The 20,244-nt window shown below is 29.6% G+C and overlaps 2 protein-coding genes across 4 annotated transcripts; one reads left to right on the top strand and one right to left on the bottom strand.

The window, feature by feature from the left end:
• Window positions 1-623: 623 nt before the first annotated feature.
• LOC130446753 (zinc finger protein OZF-like) lies at window positions 624-4,621 on the bottom strand. Of its 2 annotated transcripts, XM_056783177.1 has the most exons (6): window positions 4,399-4,621; window positions 3,891-4,279; window positions 3,436-3,833; window positions 1,589-1,804; window positions 1,334-1,524; window positions 624-1,078 (listed from the first exon to the last, which is right to left on the bottom strand). In XM_056783177.1, the coding sequence occupies exons 1-6, from the start codon at window positions 4,537-4,539 to the stop codon at window positions 824-826; spliced, it is 1,590 nt and encodes a 529-aa protein (XP_056639155.1). In that variant the 5' UTR covers window positions 4,540-4,621; the 3' UTR covers window positions 624-823. The 2 variants fall into 2 exon arrangements, with proteins under 2 accessions (XP_056639155.1, XP_056639156.1); XM_056783178.1 differs by lacking the exon at window positions 1,589-1,804 and having other exon boundaries at window positions 4,399-4,600.
• A 443-nt stretch (window positions 4,622-5,064) lies between these two features.
• LOC130446754 (zinc finger protein 501-like) lies at window positions 5,065-7,737 on the top strand. Of its 2 annotated transcripts, none has more exons than XM_056783180.1 (5): window positions 5,065-5,348; window positions 5,408-5,884; window positions 6,805-6,955; window positions 7,054-7,228; window positions 7,284-7,737. In XM_056783180.1, the coding sequence occupies exons 1-5, from the start codon at window positions 5,202-5,204 to the stop codon at window positions 7,642-7,644; spliced, it is 1,311 nt and encodes a 436-aa protein (XP_056639158.1). In that variant the 5' UTR covers window positions 5,065-5,201; the 3' UTR covers window positions 7,645-7,737. The 2 variants fall into 2 exon arrangements, with proteins under 2 accessions (XP_056639158.1, XP_056639157.1); XM_056783179.1 differs by having other exon boundaries at window positions 5,090-5,348; window positions 7,018-7,228.
• Window positions 7,738-20,244: the final 12,507 nt, after the last annotated feature.

Consider the following 20,244-nt stretch of genomic DNA (forward strand, 5'->3'; position numbering starts at 1 on the left):
ATAAAAACAGGTGATAAAAAATAATATTTCTGTTACTATAAAGTAGTCTTATAATAATGGTAGCAGCCGAATTAATCAAACGCACTGCTCTGTTGTAAGTCCTAAACACTACAAGAGAATGTAAGCTGTTGGCCATCGAAATCGTGTTTACGACGTTGCCGTACTGCTTAAAATAGATGCAAGCAGAATCCAATCCAGTTCGCTTTCAACATAAATATATTTAAATCAATAATAATTATTATCACTAGTCTTTTATAACAGACATATTCGTTTCATTGATAGAGTATTATAATGAATAACTTAAAAATTTTTTCAAAAATTCAACAAAAGATTCATATTGTAAGTGACGTGTGGCGTTTCGTATTTGGCTTCAAATCAATTTATTTTGTTGAAAATGAAATTTATTGACAAAATTATTAAAATGTCTACCAAATATTTAATATTAAATCGTCCAAATGATTTTTCGTTCAAATTTACATAAATTCAAAAATCTTTGATATTCACGGATATCCTTCAGCTCTGGCAACACTGATCGACATGCGCGAAGTTAGCTACATACTTTATGTGTGTTAGAACCATAGAATTAAACGGATCGTACGAACGGGAAAATAAACAGAACGTAGTCAATTTCAACAGATTATTTATTTACAATATATTCAACTAAAAATTAATAGCACTCCATCCAAATAGTATAAAATAATCTTATTCTGGAATAAACTTAAAAGACTAGTTAATACTTGTTATCAAACGATTTATGATGCATAAATAATAAATTTTTTGATAATATATCACACAATAATGCTTAGAGGTAAAAAACCGTACATTAAAAACCCGGTAGGAATTCCGTATTAAAAACGCCCGTTAAAAATATCGGTTTTGCTTCGACTACGCAAGTAGCTTTATCATTTTTTTCCGTTTTAGCCACCCCCTTTTCTACATGAGTTTTTTTGTGGGTCTTCAAAGCCGAACTTTGTCTAAAAGCTTGACCGCATTCGTCACATATAAATGGCTTTTCCCCCGTATGGATTCTTTGGTGCGATGTAAGGTCATTGGACTGCGAGAAGGCTTTGTCGCAAAACTAAAACGTAAACAATCCACACGCCAATGAAATTATTAAAAGTCGTTGTCGTAAATCGAAGAAAATAAATAAGAAAAATAAATTTTATTTATCCCTCGACATCGAAGCACAAAACGCAACTGAAACTACTCGAACTGTAGACATAATATCGTAGAGGAATTTTGCGACGTTGTCGGGTTGTGATATATTTCCGAGTAGAAATAAAAGATAAAAATTATTTTTTGTCAAAATATACAGGCTGATAATAACGCTTACCTTACATTTGTAGGGTTTCTCACCGGTATGCGTCCTTTTGTGCCTAGCAAGGATCCCGGATCTAGAAAATTTCATTTTACATGTGTCGCATTCGTAAGGTTTCTCTCCCGAATGGATTCTTTTGTGTTTGGTGAGCGAACTCGATGTGGTGAAACCGTGGTTGCATACGGAACAAACGAAAGGACGAGCTCCTGGCGGGAAAACGCGAAAATTAATATCGGGAAAGTTGTTTTTTTTTTTCGGGAAAATGTTTACCAGTATGTTTCCTAAGGTGGGCCGATAATTCTCCTTTGCTGGCAAAACCGTTTCCGCACGTACTGCAAAGATGCGCCTTGACGCCACTGTGTCTTACAGTGTGTTGCCTCAAATTTCCTAATTGGTTGAATCCCTTCCCACACGTGGAACATAAAAATGGTTTTTCTCCGTTATGTGTACGCATGTGATCTTTCAAATTCGATATCTGGTTAAAGCCTAACAAAAATTTTATTTGCTATATTCATAAAATACCCCTTTTCAAATACCTTCACATAATTTTAGTTTATCGTAAATTGCACAGTACATCTGGCAACGGCGCGTTACTTCGAAATATCTAACCTTGAAATACGACGGGTGGGGATTCGAATCGCAGATCTGCTAAATAAAACACCGTTGCCAAGCTTATTTAACGAACTTCTTTCCTTCAATGGAAACAAAAACATTTTTCGTATTTATGGTTGGTTAAACTGGTGGTTATACTAATAAAAAAAAATAAATCTATATATCCGTTAAATTCGTATAAAAACCTTCAATTTTTTATTAAAAATCCTTTTTAATGAAAATGTTTAATTTCGAAATAACTTTGGCAACATCGACTAACGACCGTCTACTTGGTACATAGTTGGCGCGTAATTTTTCAAGCGGGAATAACATAACAGTATACACTGAAAAAAGTCTGATTTATTACATTTATTTGATATTTTTAAATGATATATGATCGAATTTAACTACATTAAACAATTTTACAAGAAAAATGTTAAATTCGTATAAGGACTTTCAATTTTTTAAAAGTATACATTTTTCTTGGAAGTCTTTAATTTCAATGGAAACGTCTAAACTTTGGCAACACTGGCTGACAATCAGCTAATATTTTAAAGCGGAAATGACGTAACAAAATACACTGAAAAAACATTTCAATGCAATGAACGGTGTGTATATATAAAAAGGAATTAAGAAAAATAAAGAAATAATATATGATCAAGTTCGATATCCTGGATTGTCCTTAAAATGCTAAGACATTATATAAGAACGTCGGAAAACTTCAATCTCATAATATTTTAGAATTAAAAAAATAGTTTTCCCAGTGTAGCGAAACGAACTTGTTTTTCGTATATATTTAATGACAGCAAATATTAACTTAACCTCATTTCCTCACTGTCAGTTTATTAAAATCTGATTTCAAAAAGAATTTAATCAATTTTTTTAGTGTAAAATATTCTATTTCAAATTAAATAAAATCCAAATTTAATATTGGGTGTATATTCTTGAATTACGCATGGAAATATTTAAATCTAGATATAGAATGTGTAAAGAAAACTTTCTAAAAAGTTTGACAACGCAGCTTCTTCTTTTATTAAATTTAAATGGATTCTATTAGAATAAATCAACAGTTATATATGCATGTCAAATGTATGGAATGAAGTGTGGAATTTATACCAAATATTTCGAGGTTATGTGTTGTTTATTCCACAGTGTCAGTTTTCTTTTTAATTTTGTTGGATTTTCTTGTGCTTCTTGGTGTTACAGAAACTTTTAAATCTATATTGTAGCCTCGTTATTTTTCAAAAGTGTAGTTTTGCGTTATTAAATCATAAAAATCATAACAAAAAGTAAGTAAAATTAATTTATCTAGACTAAAATACTCAAGTGATAAGTTTTTATAGTTTTTTTGCATTATTTCAATATTAAACGATAAAAAAATGAAAAATCAACACATTAAAGCCTTTTTATCTTTTAAATTCATATTTAAAAACATATTTTCCAAAACTGATTAACCCACTAAAGTTTAGTAAATCATCATATAAATTCTAGTGAAAAATGAACAAAAATCAAGACTCTATACTCACCCTTACAACAAATATCACATATATGAGGCTTAAGTCCAGAATGTCCATTCATATGATGCCTGAGTTGTTCCTGTTTGTAAAAACTTTTCTCACACACTTCGCATTTGAAATGTTTCTCCGTATAATGAGCATTCCTCAAATGCCTATTCAAATGAGCCAATCTGGAAAACTTCCTCTGACAAAATTGACACCCGACGTTGTACTGCTCTTTCAAATGCGACTTCAAATGGACGTCCAAATCTTCCTTTTGGAGAAAAATGGTTTCGCAACGGTTACAAGCGTACACGTAATCCTCCTTTTTAATATCTAGAGTATCCTCATCGTCTTGGTCCAATTGGTAACTGGCAGCAAAATCCATATTGTGATTCTCCATTTTCATAGCGTGCGCTATCCTATGCCTATAATTTCACCAACTATATTCACATATATCACCGGTCGCGGATATTTATATTTACCTTAGGAGTAAATCGTTTCTAGTGAACTGTTTACGACAAATATCACATTCGAATTCTTTTATTTTGGGTTTGTCTATCGGAAGCTCCTCTTCTTTCATTTCGATGGAATTTTCATCGCTGTAGTTACTGTAGGTGTCGAATACGTCGAACTGATCTAGTTGTTTTTGATTTTCCTCGTTTTTATCGACGTCGATTTCATTTTTTAATTTATTTTCCGTATTAACGTCGCATTTTATGAATTCCTGCTCGTACATCACTGTCGATTTTTTTAGATTTTCTCTGAGTATTTTATCACTTTTTTCACATTTTAATTTAAACAAGTAAAAGTTTATTGTATCGGCGACGCAAGATTTGCAGATTTGTTCTGGTAAACCGTCTCCTAAAGTCACCTATCGACATTTAACAACTTTATAATCCTAGTTGTTAATAAGAATAATATACACAAACTTCGTAATTTACAATATTTTTCATGCAATTGAAATAATTGACGATATTAACCCTATTTTACCTGAACTGATGAACAGGCACTCATCATTTCTGATATATGAAGCGATATTCCAGAGCTTGATTCTGGTACAAAAACCGATTGAAATTGACCCTGTTCGGTGAGACAAGCTCTACAAATATTCCTAAGCTCACATTCTTCCATAATATTAAATTGTTTTCCAAAAACTTTTGGTAATCAATCGTATTTTAATGCCAGAGTTTCTAGAATTGTTGATTTACAAATCGTCGATAGGGGGTGCCACTAACAAACGTCAAAAGTAAAATTTTATATTATTTATTTCAATTGAAAGTATTGAAAATTATCCATTGCTTTTATTAAATGAATATTATTTTATATCCACTCGGAAATAAATTAAATATTGAGTTTTAATAACGTTGTGAAATTACAAGCTTAATTACACGTTCCGATATTATCCGATCATAAATATCAAAACGAATACGTTAAATCACTTCAACTGAGTTGGAATTTTAGGAACCGTTAGTGATATCCATACCGAACGTACTTGAACACTACCACTACACCGACACTGTATTGTTTATCGAAATGTCAGACAGTGTAATTGTATGTGTCGGTGTAGTGGTAGTGTAAGCAATGTATTCAGTATCATTGATTTGATTTCATTATTAAAATACAACATATCTCTCACATCTACTAAAATTGTTTTAGAAATGTCAATAAATATCGAAAACTAGTATTTAAAAATCTGATAAATGGCAAGCTGTAATGTTATAGACACAAAGCACAACAAAACAGAAGAAGAAGTTACTTCTATCTCATTAATTTGTTGAAAATATAAATATACAATGTTTAGTATAGAAAAGTGTGTAAAAGATTTAGATAAAATAGATTTATCGAACAGTTGTAGGATGTGTATAACGGGTAAAAATTATTTAAGAGATATTTATACAGCTAAATTAACAAAAATGATAGAATCATGTTTCTCCTTTAAGGTAGGGTACATAAAAATATTGAAGACATAAACAGAGTAAGTAAAAACTTTAACTTTCAGATTTCTGAAGATGATGGATTACCTAGTAAAATATGTACTATTTGTATTCGTACAATCGTTAAATTGCATGCATTTAAGAAAAAAGTTGAACGTAATGACACAATTCTAAAACAAATATTTGATAATAGAGTAAATTATATAGAAACTGAAAATTCAACTTTAGAATCAGATTTATTTTTGAAAAATAACGATAATAGTGTTTCAAAGAGTGAAGAAAACATTCAAAGGGAAAATAAAGGGTACGAAATTATGGAAATACCTCCTTTGATTCCTATTTCTCGAAAAACAGATGAATCCATAGATGTATCTAGAGATTTACCACTAGATGCACCACCTCTAATACCCATTAAACCCATAGAAAACATAAAAACATTGGATACTGTAGTTCTTGAATGTTACAATTGTAATGAAAAATTTCAAAACGTGTCTGATTTAAAACAACACAACTTGGTTTTGTGTAAACCAAAAGATTTACAGGTAAGTTTTATCTGTAGGAAATTTGACTAATTTTAATAAATCAAATTGTAATAAATGTTTAAAGTCGATATATTGTGTTAATACGTTTGTTTACATTTTCTAATCATGACAGAGACATATTCAATTCTTCTTCTAATTTAGAAATTAACAAATTGTACAAATGATCTATTGCCCATTTAAAAATGACCGCCGTGGGGTAAGCATATGCTTGTGTGTGCAGAATTATTTGCTTTCTAAAGTTATTTTTACAACTTTTTATGTTTAGTTTCACTGTAAAGCGTTTTCTTAAACGGTTGCTACTTAGAAAAATGCTAAATTCCCACCAGGAAAAGTGGAATTGTTTTTTTTTTTTGACAAAGTAGTGTAGGTAAGTGGTGAATAGATATCACATTTTACGCAACACTCTTCTTTTTTTAATTTTAAAAACATTCCATATGTATACGTCTAGTACGTCGTAAACATATCAACAAATATTTATTTTTTTTCTTTCTTACAAATAATGAATTTTTCGTTTATATTAATTAAGCGTAATTTTATTGAGGATAACTCGTTTTAGCTAATAAACAATCTGATATTCTTTTATTTAAAATTAGTTTAGTAAGTAGGGAAAGTTACACCGTGGATGTTTATTTATTAAAATAAAGGCAAGTAGTGTAACTGAATTAAAATAAGACATGCATCTGGTCATGTTTTTATTCAAAATGGTGGCATATATTTTTAAGTCATTTCAAATAAACGACGTAAATGTACTTTTACATATTTATATTAGTTACTACGTGGTGTGTACGAAAAGTTAATAAATAAAACTGTCTCTAGGCGTGTTTACGTATATTAGGAGCAATTTGAGGTTGTTTTTTAATACATTTTACGTCAAATTGGGCGTAATGATTTCGAAATCGTTTACCCAATGTTATTTGTAGTGTACCATTTGTTTGAAAACATTCAACGAAAGGAAGAAATTGATAGGACACTTGAAAGGTCACATGGTGATAAAAAATCACGTATGCAATTATTGCAATAAGAAATATCCAAATGAGAGTACGTTAAGGGTTCATATAAGATCGCATACAGGTGCGTGTGTTTTGTAATTATATAGTTTTCATAAAATATTTTTGTTTATGAATATTTATTAGGTGAAAAACCTTTTAAATGCCAGATTTGTGATAAAGGTTTCGTTCGATGGGCTGGAGTGAGATTGCACATGAAAACCCACGAAGATACCAGACCATTTTTATGCGAAATCTGCAATAAATCGTTTAAGATACATTCTAATCTAGAAAGACATAAAAGAATACATTTCGGGATAAAACCGTACAGTTGTACTTATTGCGACAAGGTATACAGGTGAATTATCTCCGTACTAATCGATTTATTTTTATTATTTTTCATTTTTTCTTAGGCAATTGGAGAATTTGACTTTGCACATACGAACCAGCCATACCAACGACCGTCCATTTCTCTGTAACATATGCGGAAAAGCCTACGTGAATTCCACTCGTTTGAATCGTCACATGGGGATCCATTCGGGATGGAAACCCCATAAATGCAGGACTTGTCCGAAGGCTTATACGAACCGAGCTGATCTGCGCATCCACGAATCTTACCATTCCGGTAAAAACGTCAACGAACTCAAAAAATATTCATGTCGAGTTTGCAACATGAGGTTTTTTCATCCCAGCAGATTGGAGAAACATTTTAAGATCCATAATAAGGAGATGGAACAAGTTGGCGCGAAAGTAACTCAGCATATCATGTTATAAGGACCGATTAAGTTATTTTATATAAATAAAATACATTTTTACCGAAAAATAATTTATTATATACACAATTATTGTAATAAAGGTGGCCATATACGCACGAGTTTTATTGGAAAATATCATTTACTTTATAATGAGTCGTAGTGACCAAAAAAGTTTCTTATTTTGCATTCTTATTGATATTTTCTTCTTTTTTATTCTTATTGGCCTCGTCTTCTTTTTTTCTTATTGACTTTTTCAATCTTATTGGCCTCGTCTTCTTTTTTTTTTCTTATTGACTTTTTATTCTTCTTTTTCATTCTTATTGGCCTCGTCTTTTTTTTCTTATTGACTTTTTCTTCTTTTTCATTCTTATTGGCCTCGTCTTTTTTTTCTTATTGATATTTTTTTATTGACTTTTTCTTCTTTTTCATTCTTATTGGCCTCGTCTTTTTTTTCTTCTTTTTCATTCTTATTGGCCTCGTCTTCTTTTTTTCTTTTTATTGACTTTTTCTTCTTTTTCATTCTTATTGGCCTCGTCTTCTTTTTATTGACTTTTTCTTCTTTTTTTTTTTCATTCTTATTGGCCTCGTCTTCTTTTTTTCTTTTTATTGACTTTTTCTTTCTTATTGACCTCGTCTTCTTTTTTTTCTTCTTATTGACTTTTTCTTCTTTTTTTTTTCATTCTTATTGGCCTCGTCTTCTTTTTTTTTCTTATTGACTTTTTATTCTTCTTTTTCATTCTTATTGGCCTCGTCTTTTTTTTTCTTCTTATTGACTTTTTCTTCTTTTTCATTCTTATTGGCCTCGTCTTCTTTTTTTCTTTTTATTGACTTTTTCTTCTTTTTCATTCTTATTGGCCTCGTCTTCTTTTTATTGACTTTTTCTTCTTTTTTTTTTCATTCTTATTGGCCTCGTCTTCTTTTTTTCTTTTTATTGACTTTTTCTTTCTTATTGACCTCGTCTTCTTTTTTTTCTTCTTATTGACTTTTTCTTCTTTTTTTTTCATTCTTATTGGCCTCTTCTTTTTTTCTTTTTATTGACTTTTTCTTCTTTTTTTTTCATTCTTATTGGCCTCGTCTTCTTTTTTTCTTTTTATTGACTTTTTCTTCTTTTTCATTCTTATTGGCCTCGTCTTCTTTTTATTGACTTTTTCTTCTTTTTTTTTTCATTCTTATTGGCCTCGTCTTCTTTTTTTCTTTTTATTGACTTTTTCTTTCTTATTGACCTCGTCTTCTTTTTTTTCTTCTTATTGACTTTTTCTTCTTTTTTTTTTCATTCTTATTGGCCTCGTCTTCTTTTTTTTTCTTATTGACTTTTTATTCTTCTTTTTCATTCTTATTGGCCTCGTCTTTTTTTTTTCTTCTTATTGACTTTTTCTTCTTTTTCATTCTTATTGGCCTCGTCTTCTTTTTTCTTATTGATATTTTCTTCTTAATGACTTTTTCTTCTTTTTCATTCTTATTGGCCTCGTCTTCTTTTTTTCTTTTTATTGACTTTTTCTTCTTTTTCATTCTTATTGGCCTCGTCTTCTTTTATTGACTTTTTCTTCTTTTTTTTTTCATTCTTATTGGCCTCGTCTTCTTTTTTTCTTTTTATTGACTTTTTCTTTCTTATTGACCTCGTCTTCTTTTTTTCTTCTTATTGACTTTTTCTTCTTTTTTTTTCATTCTTATTGGCCTCTTCTTTTTTTCTTTTTATTGACTTTTTCTTCTTTTTTTTTCATTGTTATTGGCCTCGTCTTCTTTTTTTCTTCTTATTGACTTTTTCTTCTTTTTTTTTCATTCTTATTGGCCTCGTCCTCTTTTTTTCTTCTTATTGACTTTTTCTTCTTTTTTTTCATTCTTATTGGCCTCGTCTTCTTTTTTCTTTTTATTGACTTTTTCTTCTTTTTCTTTCTTATTGACCTCGTCTTCTTTTTTTTCTTCTTATTGACTTTTTCTTCTTTTTTTTCATTCTTATTGGCCTCGTCTTCTTTTTTATTTTTATTGACTTTTTCTTCTTTTTCTTTCTTATTGACCTCGTCTTCTTTTTTTTCTTCTTATTGACTTTTTCTTCTTTTTTATTCTAATTGGCCTCGTCTTCTTTTTTCTTATTGATATTTTCTTCTTAATGACTTTTTCTTCTTTTTCATTCTTATTGGCCTCGTCTTCTTTTTTATTTTTATTGACTTTTTCTTCTTTTTCTTTCTTATTGACCTCGTCTTCTTTTTTTTCTTCTTATTGACTTTTTCTTCTTTTTTTTCATTCTTATTGGCCTCGTCTTCTTTTTTCTTATTGATATTTTCTTCTTAATGACTTTTTCTTCTTTTTCATTCTTATTGGCCTCGTCTTCTTTTTTTCTTTTTATTGACTTTTTCTTCTTTTTCATTCTTATTGGCCTCGTCTTCTTTTTATTGACTTTTTCTTCTTTTTTTTTTCATTCTTATTGGCCTCGTCTTCTTTTTTTCTTTTTATTGACTTTTTCTTTCTTATTGACCTCGTCTTCTTTTTTTTCTTCTTATTGACTTTTTCTTCTTTTTTTTTCATTCTTATTGGCCTCTTCTTTTTTTCTTTTTATTGACTTTTTCTTCTTTTTTTTCATTCTTATTGGCCTCGTCTTCTTTTTTTCTTCTTATTGACTTTTTCTTCTTTTTTTTTTCATTCTTATTGGCCTCGTCTTCTTTTTTTCTTCTTATTGACTTTTTCTTCTTTTTTTTCATTCTTATTGGCCTCGTCTTCTTTTTTCTTTTTATTGACTTTTTCTTCTTTTTCTTTCTTATTGACCTCGTCTTCTTTTTTTTCTTCTTATTGACTTTTTCTTCTTTTTCATTCTTATTGGCCTCGTCTTCTTTTTATTGACTTTTTCTTCTTTTTTTTTTCATTCTTATTGGCCTCGTCTTCTTTTTTTCTTTTTATTGACTTTTTCTTCTTTTTTTTCATTCTTATTGGCCTCGTCTTCTTTTTTCTTTTTATTGACTTTTTCTTCTTTTTCTTTCTTATTGACCTCGTCTTCTTTTTTTTCTTCTTATTGACTTTTTCTTCTTTTTTATTGTAATTGGCCTCGTCTTCTTTTTTTTCTTATTGATATTTTCTTCTCCTTAATGACTTTTTCTTCTTTTTCATTCTTATTATTGGCCTCGTCTTCTTTTTATCTTCTTATTGACTTTTTCTTCTTTTTCTTTCTTATTTACCTCGTCTTCTTTTTCTTTTCTTCTTATTGACTTTTTCTTCTTTTTTATTGTAATTGGCCTCGTCTTCTTTTTTTTCTTATTGATATTTTCTTCTTCTTAATGACTTTTTCTTCTTTTTCATTCTTATTGGTCTCGTCTTCTTTTTTCTTTTTATTGACTTTTTCGTTCTTATTGACTATTCTTTTTCATTCTTATTAAGATTTTCTTTTTTCATTTCTTCTTACCTACCATTTTCCTTTCTATTGATCTCTTCTTCTTTTTTTATCAACTTTCCTTGCTCAATATTCTTCTTTTTCATTATTATTGACTTATTTTTCGTACTGACATTTTCTTCTTTCACATTCTCTTTGACTTTCTTCTCTCTCTGTCTCTCTCTTCCTATTCACTATTCTTATTGCTGTTTACATCTCTTTTCTTACTAACTTAATTGAAACCAAAGTAAACCTAATCGATTCAAAATGAAACCTAACCTAATCCAAGCTAAAAAAACATAACCTAGTTGCAATTCATCACGTCCCCAGTGGAATTTCAATATCATGAATTGTGTAGACGATAGAAAAAAAACCGTCGCAGACAGTTTCCTCTAAAATAATTTTTGTTATACCGTTCCACTTATGCATGAAGTCACTTGTCTTAGATATGAAATATACGGCGATTATTTAACAATGCACATAAATCTAGTGGGCGCTGTAAATCCGATTTCAAACTGAATTTATATACATGCGGGATTTTAGTTTGTTTTTAATTTTTTGGGGTGTGTAAGATTTAAAAATCGATGCCAACCTCCCGAAATATCGGCCATGAAACAGGGGCGGATCCTGAATAGATTATTTTAGCAAAAAAAAAATACCACAAATACCAAAAATCCGGCCCTGTGTTTAAAACAATCAAAAATTACAATTTAAATAATTTTTATCGATAAATCTACTGTGGAAACGGTAGATATGGCAACGCTGTTGAACTAATGAATAAAATTAGGTTCTAGTTAATCACGTGATTCGATATGGCGTTTATAAATGAATCATGCCGAGGTGCGCGTCAAAATCGATTATGTTAATTCCGAGTTAACGTGAAATAATAAATACGAAATTTTATGAAATATTATTTAAAACGTTCGGAAACTATAATAAAAAACATTGTTTTTGTAATCTAACTGATCGAGAGTAATATTTACTTCAAAAATATAACCTCGAAATGTCAAACTACGCGTAGTGTGAACTTTGTGAGTTGATAAAGTAAAATGGATGCTAAGTTAAGTTTCTGTTTTTTTTTTTAAATATTATATAACAAAGTTATAGTGCATTTTCTCAGTATTTTTTATCGTTAAACGTTACGTGGTTCATTTTTTTATGGTATCTCACGACGTCCTTGCGTGCTCTCTAAGCTTGGAAAAGTCCATTATTCTTCCTATAATCCAGTACGGCGGGTGGCCTCGGCGGCTTATAAATCATTTCAACTATACATAACCAAAGCAATAACACTTTTTTTGTATAAAAACAAAAGCATTGGGTACGCTCTTTTACTTAAAATTTATTTGGAATCGAGATAAAATTAGTTGGATGCGAAACAGATTATAAATAAGGTTCGGCAAATCTCTTTTGTAGCTTTAATACACTTAAAATGGGTAATTTTTTTTCGAGGGATTACTTCCGAAGTGTTTTAGGATATATAGGGTTATCCAAGCCAATTGTTTTCGCAATTTACAAGTTTATGGGCAACAAAAAAATTTTATCATTTTGTCTAGATATTATTTTAGTTCTAGTGAATTGTACATGTCATTTAAGAATGAAGTACTAAAAAAACTAATTCTAAATTGAGAATTATAAGTTTTACAATAGTATACGTTAGTTTCAATCATGTTTCTTATGTCATATGTCATATAAATTTGACACATCGTTTAATTTTAAAACTCATAAATAAAATGTCGTTTATATTGACAGAAGCAACAAAATTAATGTTATTTTCGTCATACAGTGCTTTGTAATATTATACAGGGTAGTTTAAAAAGATAAATACGAAAAAATACTCAAGTACGATAGCGATTTAACTGAAAAATGATAAGATATCGTTATAGTTATCAAATCGTTAGTTTCCGCCATGTTTCTTACGTCATCCGTCAAAATTTCATACAAATTTGACAGATAGTTTAGTTTTAATACTCACATAAAGAAAACTGTCGTTAATATTGACGTAAACAAACAAATTTATATTTTTTTTATTTGAACACATTGTATATTTATATATTATAATATTTTTCAAGTTATTCCCGCGATATAGCGTTTTTAAATACTATACAGGGTCGTTTGAAAAGATAGATACGAAAAACTCCTCAAATACGATGACGGTTTAACTGAAAAGCGATGAATTTTCGTTATAGTTATCAAATCGTTAGTTTCCGCCATGTTTCTTACGTCATCCGTCAAAATTTCATACAAATTTGACAGATAGTTTAGTTTTAATACTCACATAAAGAAAACTGTCGTTAATATTGACGTAAACAAACAAATTTATATTTTTTTTATTTGAACACATTGTATATTTATATATTATAATATTTTTTAAGTTATTCCCGCGATACAGCGTTTTTAAATACTATACAGGGTCGTTTGAAAAGATAGATACGAAAAATTCCTCAAATACGATGACGGTTTAACTGAAAAGCGATGAATTTTCGTTATAGTTATCAAATCGTTAGTTTCCGCCATGTTTCTTACGTCATCCGTCAAAATTTCATACAAATTTGACAGATAGTTTAGTTTTAATACTCACATAAAGAAAACTGTCGTTAATATTGACGTAAACAAACAAATTTATATTTTTTTTATTTGAACACATTGTATATTTATATATTATAATATTTTTCAAGTTATTCCCGCGATATAGCGTTTTTAAATACTATACAGGGTCGTTTGAAAAGATAGATACGAAAAACTCCTCAAATACGATGACGGTTTAACTGAAAAGCGATGAATTTTCGTTATAGTTATCAAATCGTTAGTTTCCGCCATGTTTCTTACGTCATCCGTCAAAATTTCATACAAATTTGACAGATAGTTTAGTTTTAATACTCACATAAAGAAAACTGTCGTTAATATTGACGTAAACAAACAAATTTATATTTTTTTTATTTGAACACATTGTATATTTATATATTATAATATTTTTCAAGTTATTCCCGCGATATAGCGTTTTTAAATACTATACAGGGTCGTTTGAAAAGATAGATACGAAAAACTCCTCAAATACGATGACGGTTTAACTGAAAAGCGATGAATTTTCGTTATAGTTATCAAATCGTTAGTTTCCGCCATGTTTCTTACGTCATCCGTCAAAATTTCATACAAATTTGACAGATAGTTTAGTTTTAATACTCACATAAAGAAAACTGTCGTTAATATTGACGTAAACAAACAAATTTATATTTTTTTTATTTGAACACATTGTATATTTATATATTATAATATTTTTCAAGTTATTCCCGCGATATAGCGTTTTTAAATACTATACAGGGTCGTTTGAAAAGATAGATACGAAAAACTCCTCAAATACGATGACGGTTTAACTGAAAAGCGATGAATTTTCGTTATAGTTATCAAATCGTTAGTTTCCGCCATGTTTCTTACGTCATCCGTCAAAATTTCATACAAATTTGACAGATAGTTTAGTTTTAATACTCACATAAAGAAAACTGTCGTTAATATTGACGTAAACAAACAAATTTATATTTTTTTTATTTGAACACATTGTATATTTATATATTATAATATTTTTTAAGTTATTCCCGCGATACAGCGTTTTTAAATACTATACAGGGTCGTTTGAAAAGATAGATACGAAAAATTCCTCAAATACGATGACGGTTTAACTGAAAAGCGATGAATTTTCGTTATAGTTATCAAATCGTTAGTTTCCGCCATGTTTCTTACGTCATCCGTCAAAATTTCATACAAATTTGACAGATAGTTTAGTTTTAATACTCACATAAAGAAAACTGTCGTTAATATTGACGTAAACAAACAAATTTATATTTTTTTTATTTGAACACATTGTATATTTATATATTATAATATTTTTTAAGTTATTCCCGCGATACAGCGTTTTTAAATACTATACAGGGTCGTTTGAAAAGATAGATACGAAAAATTCCTCAAATACGATGACGGTTTAACTGAAAAGCGATGAATTTTCGTTATAGTTATCAAATCGTTAGTTTCCGCCATGTTTCTTACGTCATCCGTCAAAATTTCATATAAATTTGACAGATAGTTTAGTTTTAATACTCACATAAAGAAAACTGTCGTTAATATTGACATAAACAAACAAATTTATATTTTTTTTATTTGAACACATTGTATATTTATATATTATAATATTTCTCACGTTATTCCCGCGATACAGCGTTTTTAAATACTATACAGGGTCGTTTGAAAAGATAGATACGAAAAACTTCTCAAATACGATGACGGTTTAACTGAAAAGCGATGAATTTTCGTTATAATTATTAAATCGTTTGTTTCCGCCATGTTTCTTACGTCATCCGTCAAAATTTCATACAAATTTGACAGATAGTTTAGTTTTAATACTCACATAAAGAAAACTGTCGTTAATATTGACGTAAACAAACAAATTCATATTTTTTTAAATTGAACACATTGTATATTTACACTTTTTGATACTTTTTACGTTATTCTTGTCTTTATAAAACATTCTTGCAATATTATACAGCGTAGTTTAAAAAGACATAGTTTTATATTAATATCTTACTATCTACAGCACCCCGTATATTTGCCAGTGATCTTATACGTTAATTAGATTGTTTTAAACGCCCTTACACCATATACCACGTGCAGTTTCAGGTTATGATTTGGAGTTATCACGAATTACCTTAATTCGACGATTTCTTATCAAATAAATAATTTTGGAAAATATTAAAATTAAATCAGACATTTTTGAAACGAAATAACATGAAATGGTATACGATTGAGTAGAAACTCGATTTGAAAAACGAATTTTTAGTAGCAGCAATAATACCGCACCCTATATATCAAAATTCGTTATTCTACATTGAATTCTAACCAAAGTTAAATCGGATATTCCATAATACGAATTTCCCGAAATAAAAATCGACCCGATTATAAGATTATCATTTTTTTTCTCTACATTTCCATTGTCCAATGAAAGTAATTTAAGTTGGTGGTATTGCGATAATCATCTGGTATGTCTGTGGGACTGGGATGCGTTAATTTCTCGAATCAAAACTTAAATGACTTCCTCGTTGCGGCGATGATGCCCGATAGGACTTCTCGCTATCTCTCTCTGTCACAAAAACATGGTTAAACTTTTAAAAGTTTTCGACTCTCATCGAGATATCGTCCATTTACTTTTTTTAATAAATGAATAAATTAGCCGGATGAAAACTTTTTAAGAGAGATGAGATACAAGGAAAACTTTTCCTCGAAATAGGTCATACGTCATCTATATATCCAATACGAGGGGCGACTGAGAATTTCCGGTCACAAACGCTCAATTAAATACGATCAGCTGATCTGAAATTTTAGAGAAAAAAGTTTCGAATAAAAAATGAAGCTCATGGAAAGCTCTACAAAAAAGTTTATATAAATTTTTTGAGTAAACCTATTCCTTTAGCTGTTATGACTCAAAATATAAACACTCGTGTATAGTGCCGAAATATTTTGTGTCATATCAACCGAAAAAATAGGTTTACGTAAAAAATGTAGAAAACATTTTTTGTAGAGCTTTTTATGAGGTTTATTTTTGATTTGAAACATTTTTCTCTAAAATCGATATTTTCAGAGATATTTTGTAAAATACGAGAGACAAACCTTCCAATTTACATTTCTTCAATCTACATGCCACTTTAACTATTTCGGGCAGTGTATTTATTAACGGTCGTATTATATAAAGCCTCTAGTTACAATGTCACATTTTCATTGTACGTACAACGCGGTCGGTTTCCTTATATATTCATCTGAAGATTTACATAAATTTTTATCTAAGTTGGCATCGTTAGCACAACGGTGGTGGTGCGATGAGGAACTAAGAAGTTTTCTCGTAATTCAGATTTATTTTCGCGCGAATTTACTGTTTTCTCCACCACTTTTGACCCCTAGCGAAGGAGCAAACTACTGGTGGCTTTGTTCGAACATAAGCGTAGACAAACATTTTTTCTTCGTCTATCTACGCATATAAATAATTATCGATTGAATAATTAACTATTTCATAAATACACATTTTCGTAAAAACATAGTCATAGAAAAATTTACCTTACGTTCAAGTTCAATGACTCCCAAATATTCAACGTTGCCAAGCAGCTCGTCGATACGAATCACCTTATTCCACTTCTAATAAAGAATTTTCTCAAAACCACGCACCGGGTATCGTAACGAAATATATATTTTATTCATATCTACTTAAATTTAAAACAGAACAACAAATCTCACGAATTTTTAAAGCATAAAACGTATTACAACTTTACTCGTGTGGTCATAAAACCCATAAAGTAATGGAGCATGTCATGTGACAAACATGGCGGAGCATCCCATCTGTGTGGAAACGGAAATAAGGAATAAATCAATTAACAAACGCAGAATTTATATATCTAATTAATATATGACGTTATATTTATTTTTCTTTTTGCTATTCGTATGTTTTAACCTTAAAATAAATAATACTTTACTTATATATAGTAGTAAATTCAGAATTATATACGTGCTAAATATTCATACGCCATGTTATACGCGCTAAATATTCATACGCCATGTAGTACATACGTTGGTCAACCAATCACATGGTCGTTGCTGCCACGCGATTTGTGCGTGTTGCGCGCCAGAAATGGACTGAGATTCAATATGGTAAAAAAACTATTCAATTAATAATAGTAGTTTAATTATATTTAGTTGAAATTTTTATATTTTGCTTGAAATGATGTGAACTAAACTTTTATATGCTTATATTATTAAACAGGATTCAGTTAACTTTGAATACTTCGTGTACGAGGGTTGTTACTTAATATTTTGAATAGAAAAATAAGCGTATAGAGTATAAAACAACAAAAATTTCATATTTATTATGTTAGTTGAATAAAAACTCCCTTTTTAGAAAATATTTATATGACGCCTTTGTTTGAAAATGAGGCGATCTCGCCATAACTTCAAATTCTTCATTTTCGTCGTCTGCAAACAAAAAGAAATATTTATCCTACCCTACCGTACATTTTCTACAATGCCGTGGGAACACATAAAATGCCAGTTTATTCTTAACTGCAAATTACCATTTAAATCTGCGAAATAACTGCTGAAAACTTTTGTTCAACTTTTTTAATTTGCCTGGAAACTTCTTTTTTACGTTACATTGTTTTTTACACCACACTGTCGCCAATTGTTTGTTTTGTAGGCTTTTATTTCTGTTATTTCGAGTTCCAACCAGGAACGGTTCCAATAGATTTATAAATCTCGTTAATTATATTAAAATTATTTACAAATCCTTTACCCTGTTATGGATATACTATAATTTTATATCCAAATTATTTGAAATTCAAAACTATTCGGTTTATAACATATTTACATTGTAATCCCGAAACCTCAATACATTTTATAAATAAAATTAATAATTAGTCGAAATGTTCTTAATACGTCCCTGTCTAAGATATAACTAGTTCGTTTTTTTATAATTCCAAGTGTTCTGTGAATAAACGAAACTACGTCTAGTTCTGTGTATCTTTCATCACGCCGCCATAAATTCCACGAAAATTATTTATGTTGTGGTGTACTTAACCTTATTTTTTGACAATCTTTTATCTCTAACGAAAAACAATTGTTGATAAAACACCTATGATGTATACGACAAGTTTTTAAATTGTTTAAATAAATTGAATGTATTTAATATAACAATATGTTCGTTAATCGTTTAAAATTTAAGTATGCGTCTCTGATTGGCTATTACCTCAATATGGCGACGTGTTGTCGTTTACATTGGGCGTGCGCGGTATCACTCTCTTTACACCATGCAACTTATTTTTTATTTTTTTTGTGTGTGAAAACAAATCACTTCCAAATAAACGTAAGCACGTAACCGCTTTCTCAATGTACGTTAAAAAATATATAAACATCCCGCCAACTCGGCTACCAGTTAATTATGTCAATATTTTACGATATTTTTTGTACTTCGTAGTGTGGTTAAGCACCCGATGTGAATTTAAATTAAACCACTACTCTTTAAAATCACCCACCCGAAAAAAAATTATCTCTGCCTTGATTTTTGTGGTAAACAAAAGAATTTAGTTCGCGTCCGGAGTTTAGCGCGACGGTACGTACATACAAAATAAATAACAGATAAACAGATCCGTATCCAGACCATTTGAACCATATCCAAGTGGAAAAATTTGAAAGTTTAATCGAACGAAAAGAATATTTGTAGTGGAGGTGACAAAATTTTTCGTTTAGGATGGTTTTTAGTACAGAAATGAGTTTTTGCTACATCATTTTGTAATTATAAGTAAGAATAGGAATTGTTTCATAACGACGATGATTTTTATGTATATTTTGGAATTTTTTTGTCAATATTGGAGGTTTTACTCAATTTTGAATTTTTTTATTTGAAATCAATTACTAAAAAGTACGACTGAATCACCAATTTCTTTTTTTTTTAAGCAAATATTTTCATTCTTTATTGAAACTTAAAATGTATGCATGCAGGGCTATTTTCGCTACGTAAGGCCTTTTCTCGATCCCTTCCAATATCCATCGAGAGATGCTTTCTCACAAATTTATACTCGAATGATTTATATCAATTTTATTATTATTTATTCTGTTTACGACTCACTATTGATTTACTTCGAATAGGCCGAAGACATAAACAGATGATATATTAAATATAAAAAAAGAAAGTAATTAGATTCTATTTTATGTTTTTTTTTTTATTTTGTCAGATTTACGAGAGTTTCTATTTATGCGTTCAAATATGGCAACACTGTTATGGTGGAACCGAACCATATGTAATGGCCGAATATTTACGGCCATCGATCTAAACAACGATTGACATGTTCTGAATATTTTAGAGTTTATCGCGAAAAATCGACTATGAATCATTTGACCTTGAATAATTGTCAATGAAGACACGAAATAAAATAAGTTTCTATACTACTATTTTTATCATAAAAAAATTTCAATAATATTATAACTGTTTTTTTATTATTGATATTCGTGTTCTACATCTAAATCACCTCTCGGCATTTTCATTCCCAACTAAACGAACGCCGTGCCGTCGTCGAAGAAGCGTCGCTGGATAATAACGATCATTAAGGCCAATTTGAAGTTTAAAGAAGAGAGAAAATAATCAGTGCTCAGCACAAAAGGTGTCTAAGCTTTTAAATTCAAATAACGACGCGACATACCATAGCGACTGTTTTCGAGCTTCATCCTTTTTAATAATCA

The sequence above is a fragment of the Diorhabda sublineata genome, chromosome 7, assembly GCF_026230105.1.
Source record: "Diorhabda sublineata isolate icDioSubl1.1 chromosome 7, icDioSubl1.1, whole genome shotgun sequence".
Lineage (NCBI taxonomy): Eukaryota > Metazoa > Arthropoda > Insecta > Coleoptera > Chrysomelidae > Diorhabda > Diorhabda sublineata.

Coding starts and splice junctions, on each gene's coding strand:
- LOC130446753 (XM_056783177.1), bottom strand. CDS start 4,539: ATGGAAGAATGTGAGCTTAGGAATATTTGTAGAGCTTGTCTCACCGAA. Junction 1,805..3,435: donor ATGTGATATTTGTTGTAAGG/GTGAGTATAGAG, acceptor AATTTTTGTTAG/GCTTTAACCAGATATCGAAT. Junction 1,525..1,588: donor CCACCTTAGGAAACATACTG/GTAAACATTTTC, acceptor TTTTCCCGCCAG/GAGCTCGTCCTTTCGTTTGT.
- LOC130446754 (XM_056783179.1), top strand. CDS start 5,202: ATGTTTAGTATAGAAAAGTGTGTAAAAGATTTAGATAAAATAGATTTA. Junction 5,885..6,804: donor GTAAACCAAAAGATTTACAG/GTAAGTTTTATC, acceptor TGTTATTTGTAG/TGTACCATTTGTTTGAAAAC. Junction 6,956..7,017: donor TCATATAAGATCGCATACAG/GTGCGTGTGTTT, acceptor AATATTTATTAG/GTGAAAAACCTTTTAAATGC.